The 12,527-nt window shown below is 38.6% G+C and overlaps 1 protein-coding gene across 8 annotated transcripts in view; it reads right to left on the bottom strand.

Moving 5' to 3' along the window:
• The window catches only part of LOC120306612 (F-box/WD repeat-containing protein 10-like), a 53,951-nt gene extending 42,274 nt beyond the window's left edge, over nucleotides 1–11,677 (bottom strand). For 2 of the 8 annotated variants that reach the window (XM_039340192.1, XM_039340193.1), the window contains exon 1: nucleotides 2,591–2,708. Coding sequence is in view for 6 of the 8 variants with exons in the window: in XM_039340185.1 (XP_039196119.1) it covers nucleotides 2,591–2,732; nucleotides 3,819–3,920; nucleotides 5,193–5,380; nucleotides 9,190–9,325; nucleotides 9,950–10,054 (673 nt within the window). In the remaining 2 variants the exon portion in view is untranslated. Of the gene's footprint in view, nucleotides 1–2,590; nucleotides 2,733–3,818; nucleotides 3,921–5,192; nucleotides 5,381–6,569; nucleotides 6,624–9,189; nucleotides 9,326–9,949; nucleotides 10,971–11,537 lie in introns of those variants that run through there. The other 6 variants (XM_039340186.1, XM_039340188.1, XM_039340185.1 and 3 more) reach the window with 6 other exon arrangements.
• Between the last annotated feature and the right edge of the window lie 850 nt (nucleotides 11,678–12,527).

Raw genomic sequence — 12,527 nt, 5'->3', positions numbered from 1 at the left:
TATGTGATCTTGATTCTATTCCTTTGTTAATGCAGCCTAGCACGATGTTGACTTTTTTGGCAGCTGCAGCACACTGCTGGCTCATATTTAAGTGACTGTCCACTAGGACTCTGAGATCCCTCTCACAGTTACTACTATTGAACAAGGTACCTCCTATACCAGTGGTCCTCAACCTGTGGGTCGGGACCCCATTTGGGGTCGAACGACCATTTCACGGGGGTCACCAAACAACGCAGTCCGCCATTTCCCCCCCTTTTCCTTAGCTGTGCTACTCCTTTTTATTCTATTGGCTTTTGAAAGCCAATAGAATAGTCTCTCTTGAATAGAGTCTAATTCTATTGGCTTTCAAAAGCCAATAGGAATTGTCCAGGCTGTCTCTGCCCTGCTGAACCCGCCAAAAGTCCCATTCTGCAAATGGTGCTGCACCAGTTGAGTAGTTCTCGACTTACAACTGGTTGAGTAGTCCTCGACTTACGACCAGTTGGAGGTCGCGGCATTAAAAAGGTTGAGAACCACTATCCTATACTATACCTGTGCATTTGATTTTTCTTGCCTAAATGTAGATTGAAGGCAAACAAAGTCCAGGCAGAAGAAGAACATTGTGGCTTCAAAATCTAAGGGACTGGTTTGGACAAAACTCAGCAGCACTTTTTCGTGCGGCTGCTGATAAAAACAGGATCGCCAACATGATCGCCAACGTCCGATAACAGATATGACACTAGAAGAAGAAGAAATGTAGAACCTTACTTTTTTCATTGTTGAACTTCATTTTATTAGATTGTGCCAGTGTTCAATTCTGTCAAGATCCTCCTGTATCTTAAGCCTGTCTTCTGGAGTGTTGGCTATTCCTGCCAGCTTGGTGCCGTCTGCAAATTCAATGAGTTCCTCATCTATCCCCTCATCCAAATCATTGATGAAGATGTTGAAGAGCACTGGCTCAGAACATAGTTGCTAGAGAAGCTATAAAAAGGAGGGCTTATGCCAAGCAACATTTTATTTTGAGAAGTGAGAAGGCCATGCTGTAATGGTTTCGAGGGAGAGCCATTGAAACCACTTTGATGACTGCAAATGAAAAAGACTGAAGAAGACTCCTATTGAAGATTAACCTAGAGAGTGCAAAACCTACTCTCCTGCTTAATATTTTTTTAAGAAAAAAATTAGATTATATCTACAGACAATGCCAACTCAATGCAAGTCAATGGAGAGGAAACTGTAGCAGTAACAGATTTTATTCCAGTTTCAAAACATAGTTTGTAATCATGAAATAAAGAGATATCTGCTTTTGGGGAGAAAGATTATAACAGGTACTTGAATGTTCTTGGAGCATTTTAGTAAATTAGATTTCTGCTTTTTACATTAAGACCAAACTAGATACAAGAGCAAGGGAATCATAATCAGGTTTTCTGCATCTTCCTGGAATCATAAAATTAGCCAGCAGAGGGAAGGGGTGGCTACATATCAAGACTATGTAGCACTGGGAAGAGGCACTAACTCTCTGCCTCAATTTCTCCACCCTACAGCAGGTGGAAGCCTCTCCTCTCTGCTCTTCTCTTCACAGAGTAACAAAAATAAGGAACTAGAATTAGTCACAGAACTTTGTTTTTATATATGACAATTGCAGCAAGATTATTATAAGCCCAATATTGGAAACATTACTCGCAATAGAGGAATGGTTGGTAAAGATGATGGAACTTGCAGAGATAACTAAATTAATTTCTTTGATTAGAAAAAAGTCAATGGCTACATTTATGGCTGTATGGAAACCTCATAGGCTAAAATGACTCATGGTTTCAATTATTAGGGAAAAAATGGATAATAGAAAAAAGTGAGAGTTTTCTCAATTTTTAAGGAGATAACATTGCAATCATACTTGTATATGCTGCAAAAGAAATTGGAAGGTTTTTTTTTTTAAAAAAATTCATTCTTTTTTTTCCTGCACTTTTGTTTTTTCTTTTTTGTTTTTGTTTTCTTTTTAGGCTCTATTAATTTTTTATGTTATCTTTAAAACTGTTAATAAACACTTTTTAAAAAGAAACTAGGGAAAAGGAAACAGCATCAGGAAAACTGCAAAGAGGAAAATATTAATGTTTCCCAGTGCTTTGGTCCTATCACGATCTGCATTTCTCTCCTTGCTCTGTGACAGAGGTCTTCAAACTTGGTCCTTTAATGACTTGTGGACTTCAACTCCCAGGATTCCTCAGCCAGGCACGCTGGCTGAGGAATTCTGGAAGTTGAAGTCCACAAGTCATAAAAGGACCAAGTTTGAAGATCCCTGCTCTATGTCTACTTGTGGCTTTTGAAGAAAAGTCCTCCTTCAGTGGAGGAGTTGATTAGCAGCCACTGTATATCTTCTGGTTCTAAAAGACTAAAAATTCTCCTTCATGATTCAATCAGATTCTCTCGGTGATTTCGCCATTTACCTATGCATGTTCTGGGCAGCCTCATCTGAAACTAATACAGGTAGTGGGAAGGGCAGGCAGGAAGAACATCACTCATCACCATAGGTGAAGTATAAATTCAGCAACCTTACAGGTAACTGGCCAACCTTGAAGACCCCAGATCACTAAATCAGCCATAGCACCTCTGTTACCTGCAGAGAAAGGCAAATAGGCATCCTTCTTTAGGAAGTCACCATTCTTATCCAAGAAATGACTTGGGTCAAACGTTTTAGGATTTTCCCAGCAGAGAGGATCAAAATGCACTGAAGCCCACAATGGAAGAACAGTTGTACCCTTTAAGGAGACAAAAAGATACAAAGAGCAAAGGTGAGGCTTTTCCCCATAAAGAAACAGACTGTTCTTAATTCTTTCATAAATGTGAATTCTTGGAAGATTTAAAAAAAAAAATCATTGATGCAAGTTACAAGGTTTTTCCATGCCTGGTATTGACCAATGCATATTCTCACTTTTAAACACCTTACAGAAAATTATATTAATTGCATTAAAAACATAACAAGATTGAATTGTCTTCTATGTTTCACAAACATAATCTATAGTTATCCAAATTTGAATTATTAAATTTTATAACATTCAGATTACAAGTAGAATTCAAGGTAATTGCTAAATTCTGAAGCTTCACTGTTGTTATCTAAGTTACCAAAACAAATTTAGTCATAAATTGGAGTGATGTTATTAAAAATTCTTGAGAAAAGATTTCGTTTTTTTCTTCATCAGAAAAAAGACCTTATTCTGAATTATTTTAGAAATGGCCCCTACTTGTGTTAATATTGTGCTGCCTTGGCATATCAGCACCATTTTTATTTAGTGACTTTGACACATTTCTCTGTTGTGCTCTTTATTGAGAATGAGGTTGAGGGATTAAACCATCCCAAATCATTACATAAGGCTAGGACAGACACAATGGGTGCCTACTTAGCCTATTACAGTTGCTCACTGATAATGTTATACTCGGCCTTCACCATTCTCTGGCAGACCTTCCTTTCAGCTTGTTTTTTTTTTTTTTTTGCAGACATTTCATTATCAGATTAATAATGTCATCAGCACTCTGAAGTGGGGAAATTAATTGGTTTCTTGTTTACAGCATTCTGTGGATTTGGGGATATTGTCTTTCCTTGACTGTTCCTGCTTATTTGAGTAATTAAAGCGTATGTAATGGGGAAGATTTATTCAGGGCTGTTGCCTCATGCTTTCCACTTTATTGTTCCTTTTGGAATGATTTATCAATTAGATTTATTACTGTATTATCTGATGATAGTTCATTTTTCAAGTTCCAACTTCTAGGAATTCTGTTGCATTCTGAATCCTGTTTTGATCTCTAATACATCTAAAGTTTCTTAGTGAAATCGTGGTTGAACTTGCCTGTATATTGTGAAATTTAATAACTTTTGTCATATCTTCTGACTGACAATTGAGGTTGAGAGATCCAATCTGCATGTGTTGAAGTGTACTGTTGCTATATCCCTGTAGAGATAGAATGTAACTATATTTAATTATATGGCATTTTATACAATGACAATAAAAATGATAACATTGAGAAGTTTGAAACTTTAAAAAGAAATTTGGATACCAAACAGAGTTTTAATTAGAAACCAAAAACATAGGAGCCAGTGCTTCAGAAAGGCTCTTCTTTTAACAGAGGAGTTTCTAAAGCATTGCTTTATTATTTTTTTCTTCCATTCAATTGTGTCTAATTCTCTGAGACTTTGAGGACAAGTCCCTGCAGCTTTCTTGGCAAGGATTTTCAGAAGTGGCTCACCATTACCCCCTTCTTAGAGCTGAGAAAAAAATGACTGGCCCAAAGTCACCTAGTGCCACCTTCTTGCCCGAGGTGGCGCTAGAACCCATGGCCTCTCAGATTCTAGTTTGGTGTTTTAACCACTACACATTAGCTTTCTAATATTACTTATATTCATATTATGTTCTGCTTATAATATCAATAGCTTCTGTAATCTGACATAAATCTTCCATTATATTATTTTACAACTTCATACTATATACAAAAAAATATTTTCATTGTGTATAAAATTTTAATTATATTTTATAGATGATATTTTACATGTGGTTTCTGCAAAACTGTAGAGGGAGGGAAAGCGACTAGAAATAGATTTTTTCCATACTCATTTCCATTCTTTGTATATTTTTCTCTCTCAAAATTAATTACCTGTTTTAAAAACTGCAAAAACTGCAAAAAATTATCATTTATTTGGGAAACAAATTATTATTTCAGCATTTATGCTGAAATACCTGCAGATATCAAAATGAAAATCAGATTCAGTACTCCTATAAAATATAACTTTTCTTCTATCAGGAAGGCAGAATTTTAGAATCCAATAGAGGCAAGCTAAATTCATTAATCCATTATTTTTACTGATAGTTTTGCTTCCTTTTTCCATTCTGGGAGAAGATTTCCATAATTATGTTATGAATAAAGGTTTACCAATAAAAAAACATTAATCACCTTTCTAAAATTCCTTAGTTTCTTGTACAAGCAGAAAATAATTAATTTTTGTAGCTAAGAACCTTAAAGGAAATCAATAAAACTCTGCAGAATGGAAAATGTCTAGAACTATGAATAACATTTCCCTTTGCAAATAGAACATCCTGTAAAATCCAGCGGCCTAAAATTCAAATGGTATTCGGAAAGTATATGCAGCAATTATAGCATATATACTGCAATTATAGATACATATCTATGGACAAAGAGGATCCCAGACTTTGAGATTTTTTTCACACCTGAGGGATGAAGTGTCCCTTGAAAATCACATTCTGGGTTGCTGTACGTGGGAAGTTCTCACTACTCCCAGGCTGAAAACGTAGCATCTCATGAGCGAATGCATTGGTGTAGGTCAGCTTTATCTTATCCTCCATGGAGGGCTGACAGTTTTGTCCCACAACCTCACCAATTTCCTGCTGGATTTTTGCTGCAATGAATCGTACTTTGTTAAAGCAAACAATATTATTTTTTAAATTATTCCAGACCTAAACCGTGTTCATCTTTATATAGCAGATTATCAAAGATGCACAATGTGCTCTTAAAGAATAGTTAAACAGGTTATCCTGTGCCACTGTCCATTTACTTCTCAACTTGATACTTAAGAATAATGGCTAGCAATTTTCTCTGGCTGAATGTAGAACTTGAGGAAATCCACCACCAATTCCCATGCAGAATGTGGGCTAAGTTGGTGGGTGCTTTGAAAGTTCATTTTCCCACCCAACCCTCTTTCCCCACCTCCCCTAGAGGACATTTAGCTTATCCACCACTAGGTAAAGGTGAAGGTTCCCCTGTCCAGTCATGTCTGACTCTACGATGCAGAGCTCATCTCTGTTTCTTGGCTGAGGGAACCAACATTGTCCAAAGATATTTTCTGTGATCATGTGGTCAGGATGGCTATATGCCAAGGGAGCACAGGCAGCAAATTCTTCATCTCTTTAACTGTAAAATAGTGGTCATCCAGATATATGTAATCCAGATGCATCTGCTGCATAAATGTTCTTGGAGTCAGAGTTCAAGAACGGTACTTTGGTGAATGGAAAAAACTTGTTTTCTATTAGTTCCACATGGGCAGGGGTAGGCAACCCAAAACACTCAAAGAGCCACTTGGACCCATTTCCCACCAAAAACAAAACACCGGGAGCCGCAAAATCCTTTTGATATCTAAAATGAAGATAACACTGCATATATCCTTTTTTACCTTTATTATAGGTGTGTGTGTGTTTGTGTGTGTGTGTTTGTGTGTGTGTATATATATGTGTGTGTGTGTGTGTATGTATGTATACACACACACACACACACACACACACACACACACATATATATATATATATATATATATATATATATATATATATATATACATATACACATACATACACATACATACACATACACATACAGGTAAAAAAAGGATATATGCAGTGTTATCTTCATTTTAGATGTCAAAAGGGTCTCTCTCTCTCTCTCTGTCTGTCTCTCTCTCCCTCCCTCTCTATCTGCCCTTGGTCTGCCTGCCACTCCTCTTCCCCCACTCTCTTTCTTTCTCTCTCTCTCTTTCCTCTCTCTCCCTCCCCCCCTCTCTCTCTTTCTCTCTCTCTCTCCTATCTGCTGCTCACCTGGCAAGCTTCAACCTGTTGTCCAACAAGCTCAGGGGTAGGCAACCTCGTCTCTTTTATGACTCATGGACTTCAACTCCCAGAATTCCTGAGTCAGCCTAGCTGGGCTAGCTAGCTCTCTCCTGCCCTTCCTGCTTCCTGCAGAGACGCAGCAAAGGGAGGAGCTCCGTCTAGAAAGCTTTTCAGCTCCTCGGAGAACACTGTGAGTGCAATCTTTTACACACATACACACACACACACACACAGAGAGAGAGAGAGAGAGAGAGAGAGAGAGAGAGAGAGAGAAGGAAGCAGGGAAGCGCAATTGCCTCTCTCTGTCTCTCTCTGCAAAGGCAGAGGAGGCTGGGAGCCACCGGGGAAGGCTCAAAGAGGCGCATGCGGCTCCGGAGCCGCAGGTTGCCGACCTGTGCACATGGGTTTCTCCAAATGACAGCATATACACTGCTCTGATCATAAAAAAGGGTAGGAGAAAAAAACATGGGTATATTTTGAAGTTTGATCTGTACCAGGCCATTTTCAATGATACACCACACTTTTCAAACTAAATTACATAAGCAGAAAAACTGAGGAATCACAATTTTCCCAAGAGCAGTGATGAACATTGGAAAGGGAATTCTTTTCTGCCTAGGCTAGACAAATGCAAGACCATCACCTTTCAGTCACATTTTCAATTAAGTGGATAGTCTAGTCAATTTCAGGGCTTCCACATTTCTCCAAAATGATTATTGACCTCTCAACCCCTAGTAGATAGCGAGAATTAGAGTTTTTCCCTCTTTTGGCTATCAGGTAGTGGACTACCATATTTATACAGTTGGATGAAACCACTGGCTGAGTTGTTGGAATTTGCAGTTTACAGTTATATTTACATCAGCTTACATTCCAGGATAGAATGCATTTTAAAAAAAAAAGTAGCATTCCATGAGAAAAACTAAAGAATTAGGGCTTCTGGCATTCCAGGATTACTAATGAATTTCCTCACCCTACACATTAAAGAACAAGAGATTTTCCAATTATATTCATTAAGATAGGAATAGGCAGGGCTTTTTTTTGTCATAGAACGCCCAGAATGGAGTTCCGGAACCTTTTTTGGATGGTACCTTGTAAGCTAGGCAAGGTGGGTTGTATGACATGTATGCACCATTTTTTTTTACACAAAAAGCACTGGGAATAGGCTAATCAATTCCAGGACTTTGTAATCAGCTGATGGGTCAATAGAAATGTCTAAAAGGTGGGGGAACCCATATGATACCCCAGCCATATGACACCTCATATAACACTGTAAAACAGATGCTGGCCCCAGAACAGGGCAAATGAAGGTGGTTCCACAAGTGAAATGCCAAGACAATGCTAGCTGAATAGAGTAGACCTTTCAGTTGTGTCATCTTAAGCTTCCTCAAAGCACCATGAATTGTCTCAAAGGGAAGACATTTGGTTTTCATCATTTTCCTGTTGGAACTTCTTGAACCAGCTTAAGCCTTCCTTAGCAACAGGACAGAGGTTCCATTGTGAAGATACATCCTTATTAAATGATAAGTGGATATCTTATACTACAATAACGATGCCGAATGGATGAATCCCTAGAGACCAGCAAAAGTGTGGCAGGAATGGTTGGCTACTGTGGGGTGGGGGAGGGTGTGCAACTGGCCAGCAAGGCATGGCAGGGCTGGGCAGGGGAACTGTGTTGGTGGCTGGCATGGCACAAGCATAGCAGGGCCCAGAATGATGGCTACAAGCTGGGGCAGAGCACAGGTGACTTATCACAATGATTTGCAACCTTCCCTGCCAGTTTGCCCTCTGATATTGCTTCTGGGAAGTCGGCAGGGAAGTTGTAAATCAAGTGACTGTGGGATTCTACAACCATAATAGGACTGAGCCAGTTGCCAAGTGTCCAGATCATGGTCGTGTGACCAAGAGGTTGCTTGTATGGCTTGCTTTGAGGACTGGTTGTAAGTACCATTTGTTTATCTCGGTCATAACTTTAATGGCTTTTGAATGAGTGATTGTTAAATGAGAATATCAGTATTTGAAATATGCATTTTCAAACATTGTTAAAATTATTGAATTTCAGTACAAACTAATGGGGGGGAATATTGATGCATATTTCTGGTCCTGATTTTATTCACAATATTAATCACAATATTTGATGTGGAAGCCTTGCGGGTTCTTCCCTTCATAAAGGGGCTGATTTTTACGATATGTTCATTACCACAGGTACATGCAAGTCACCAAGGAAACATATTTAGAGTTATATAACATTGCTATTAGGTTCCTACTATTTGAAGTCTCATTAGTAGACTAACTTGGAAAGTGTGATCTAGCAGTTAAGGCACCAGGCCAGAAGCCATTCCCACTTTGGGCATGAAAGCCACCTAAGTCTCCCTTTCTAAACTCAACCGACCTCACAGGGTTGTTGTTGGGGAAATAGGAGAAGGAAGGAGTATTTGGTATATTTTCCACCTTGAGTTACTTTTAAAATAACGAGGACAGCATAAAAATCTAATAAATATTTGGAAACATGGAAAAAAATGCAAGAACATTCCAACTCATAGTTTTTCTTTGCAGAATATTTGCCAATCCATATTTTAAAGGGAAAATATATTAAAAAAATCACTCCACATACCTTGGACCTTTGGGAAACTGGCCAGAAGGATAATACCATATGCAATAGCATTGGATGTACTTTCTGTCCCAGCAATTAACAGCTCGAACACAGTCATGACCAAGTCTTCCATACAGATAATCTTAGAATTTTGTTCCTGTAAGGTAAGGTAGAAATAAAATAAAAGCAGAAGTTTATAATGTGTAGCTCATCATGTCATCAAATTGTCCAACTACTCTACTTCTTCTCACTTTACTTTTCTTCTAGCCCAGGGCTTTTCAACCAGTGGTACGGGTACCACCTGTGGTATATTGGCACCTGGCAGGTGGTACGCAGCCATCCTAGAGAAGTTGTAGCGGGGGAGGGGAATGAGCTGAACCGGTGGCAGCACCGCACAAGCCTGAGCGAGAGATGGCTGGAGCTGCAGGGCTATCAAGGCTCAGCGGAAGCGCCAGGATTGGCGCTTCTTCGGGGCTGTCAGGGCTCAGTGGAAGCACCAGGATCAGCGCCAGACTCCAGCCGTTGCTCAGCACTGATCCTGGTGCTTCTGCTGAGCCCAGAAGAAGCGCCGATCAGCTGGAATGTTGCAGCCTCTCCAGGGTCTTCTGATTTACATTCAGATGCTTGGCAACTGATTCATATTTATGTTGGTCACAGTGTCCCAGGGTCATGTAAAGTGACCAAAATCTGCTGCAACCACCCAGCAGACGGGAGGAGGGAATAAAAACCAAACACCCCCCCCACCCCACCCCCGCTGCCAATCCTCAACAGAAATGCTCACAACAATGAAAACCTTGGACAGGAGGAAGAGCACCAAGACGACTCTCTTGTGAGGTCCAGGAAGGAATTTCATGACATTTGACATAGTGTTGTACATCTGTAACATTGTGATTGTAAAAGTTAGCCTTTCTCAGCTCTTTTGCTTTGCCTACTGTGCAGCTGCAGAAAAAAACTAGCTTCCCAGTAAAGAGTCCTCTTAGTTTTATTTTTTTAAAATAGATAAAATGCAAGACCAATATAGACATTTTCATGAACTGTGCAATGCCTGCTAATCAAATGAATATAAAATATAAGCCCATGGAACCAAGTTTATTTAGTTATATTTTTTTTCTCTTTAGTTATAGCTTCTCAATTACTATTTGAGAAATAATGGAATGAAAGCTGAGGAGTTATGGAAGACTTAAAAAGCAAATATTTATGAAGGCCTCTGTGAAATGGCAATAGTTAGAGCTTAGAGCAGGGGTGTCAAACTCGCAACATCACGTGACAGGTCGCGATGTATCACAACTTTTTCCCCATTGCCGGCAGTGGGGTGGGCGCGGTTTCGGCGTGATGCATCCGGCCCTTGGGCTGGCAGTTTGACACCCCTGGCTTAGAGTAATTAGCTGAGAAGAAGAAGGGCTAAAGCTTTATGCATCTTCAATAACTGTAAAAAGAATCACTGCTAAGTTGCCATATGAACTAATTAGGAGCAACAGGAACAGTCACTTGAACAAGAGATGGAGGGTGATTCTCACAAACACACCTTTTAGAAGGTCACTTTAAAAAGTGTCCAAGATTTGTAAGTTGAAGGGAACTAACTGAACCCTCTTAGTCTTAAACAAAGAGAAAACCCTGCTTATAGAACAACATAAAGTTGGCATACCATTCCAAGAGGACTCAAAAAGAAATTTACGAACTTCTTCAAAATTTCCAGTATTTGAAGATTTTATCATCATAAGAAAATCGTTTCCCAAAGATAATAGCACATATCACATTAGAAACAGCAGCTGTGATGGTTGGGACTACATCGAAAGGCTTTTCTGCAACAGCAAAAAGAAAGAAGAGATTGTGTGACCATGTTTTGCATCACCAAAATCTTTTTCTCTAGTGACTTTGTGAATTTTCTTTACACTACATTCTGTTTAGACTTTACACACGTGGAATCATTATGGTTGCAGTGACACCTGCCTGGAAATTTCCAGTGTACAGTTTGATTCTAGTAAATTAGGTCATGGTTATAATCTGTGTCTCTCTGAAGACAATGGAAGTGCAGGTGGGCCATTTTCAGGAACTTCTCAATCTAGTGAACAGACTTCAGAAGCCAGGATTCAAGACACACCATGTGCCAGCTAGGTAGGTTTCAATCCACTTTTTAATTGTAATCAGCTACTTTCAGAAGTATAACCAGAAAGGCAGAATATTAATTCAAGAAAAAACAAGTATTTGTTTCTGAACTTAAAGATGAATAAATAAATACAATATCTCACAGTTTTGTTGTTGTGAAGCAAATGGAGGCAAGAGCATTATGTTTGCTATCTTGTGTTGTACACACAAAGATGGGATATAATTCTATCAATAAATAAAAATATTTTGCAACATAGGATCACCTTCAAAGCTTGATATCTTCTCCACCAAATAGCGACTCTCTTCTGACATCCGTTCAGCCATCGACCTCTTTCCCATTCCAAAGTTCCTTAGTGTAGTGAGAGTAAAGTGACGTAGAACCTTCCATCTTTCATCTTCACCAATAAACCCTGACAGGATAGAAATTGCAGTAATAAAGAACAGATATTGCAGCATTTTTAAAAAGAACAACAAAAAAGCAACCTGCCCAATAGTCTCCCTCACCCACAAAATATCTACCCTTCTCAAATGTAAAAGTAAACATGCATTTCTTTTTCTAGGAGTCATTGATAATTTGGCAAATGGAAAAGAAATTCAATTTTCTCATGTTTGCACTCTCCTTATTCAGATTATAACTTGAACAATGTTACAAAATATTTTGATATCTATAATAAACATCTGAAAAGGACAGCTTTCCTTTTTCTCAATATTCCTGTTTAGAGTTAATGTCCTCTATCCATCATTCCTATTATTTTTGAATATCTTTCCGGTTCAGGTATTTTACAATTTCCTCATAATTGATGAATACTCTTCCCTAATGTAATTTTGAAGCATTTTGAATCAGATTAGATCGCCCCTGAATCTCTCATCAAATCATGCCTATGAAATTCCTTCTAAAGACAAATGTGACTAATATTAGATATTCTAAGTCATTTTAAAATATATTGTTAGAAGTTTCTGCTGGTTTGACTGAAAAAAAATCACTATTTAAATTTTGAACTTGGTCTTGTTTTAACTAGTTCACTTTTAAATTTGGCTAAAACAGAACTGAGGACATTGCAGCTCTGAAATCTGTTGTTTGTGAGGGAATATTAAACATAGGGTATAATTTCCCTTAGACCACCCAACTGGCTACCATATTATTTGGATCCTCATGCCAAACAGCTGAATGTGGGATAAGTGACTTCAGTTGTACTGCTCTTTTATAGTTTGATACTTTGTCCTCTAACCAGAGTTTTGATTGAACAACTTTT

This window comes from Crotalus tigris, unplaced genomic scaffold (assembly GCF_016545835.1).
Source record: "Crotalus tigris isolate CLP2741 ecotype Arizona unplaced genomic scaffold, ASM1654583v1 scf7180000017742.2353718, whole genome shotgun sequence".
NCBI lineage: Eukaryota > Metazoa > Chordata > Lepidosauria > Squamata > Viperidae > Crotalus > Crotalus tigris.
This window is presented reverse-complemented; position numbering and strand designations above follow the sequence as displayed.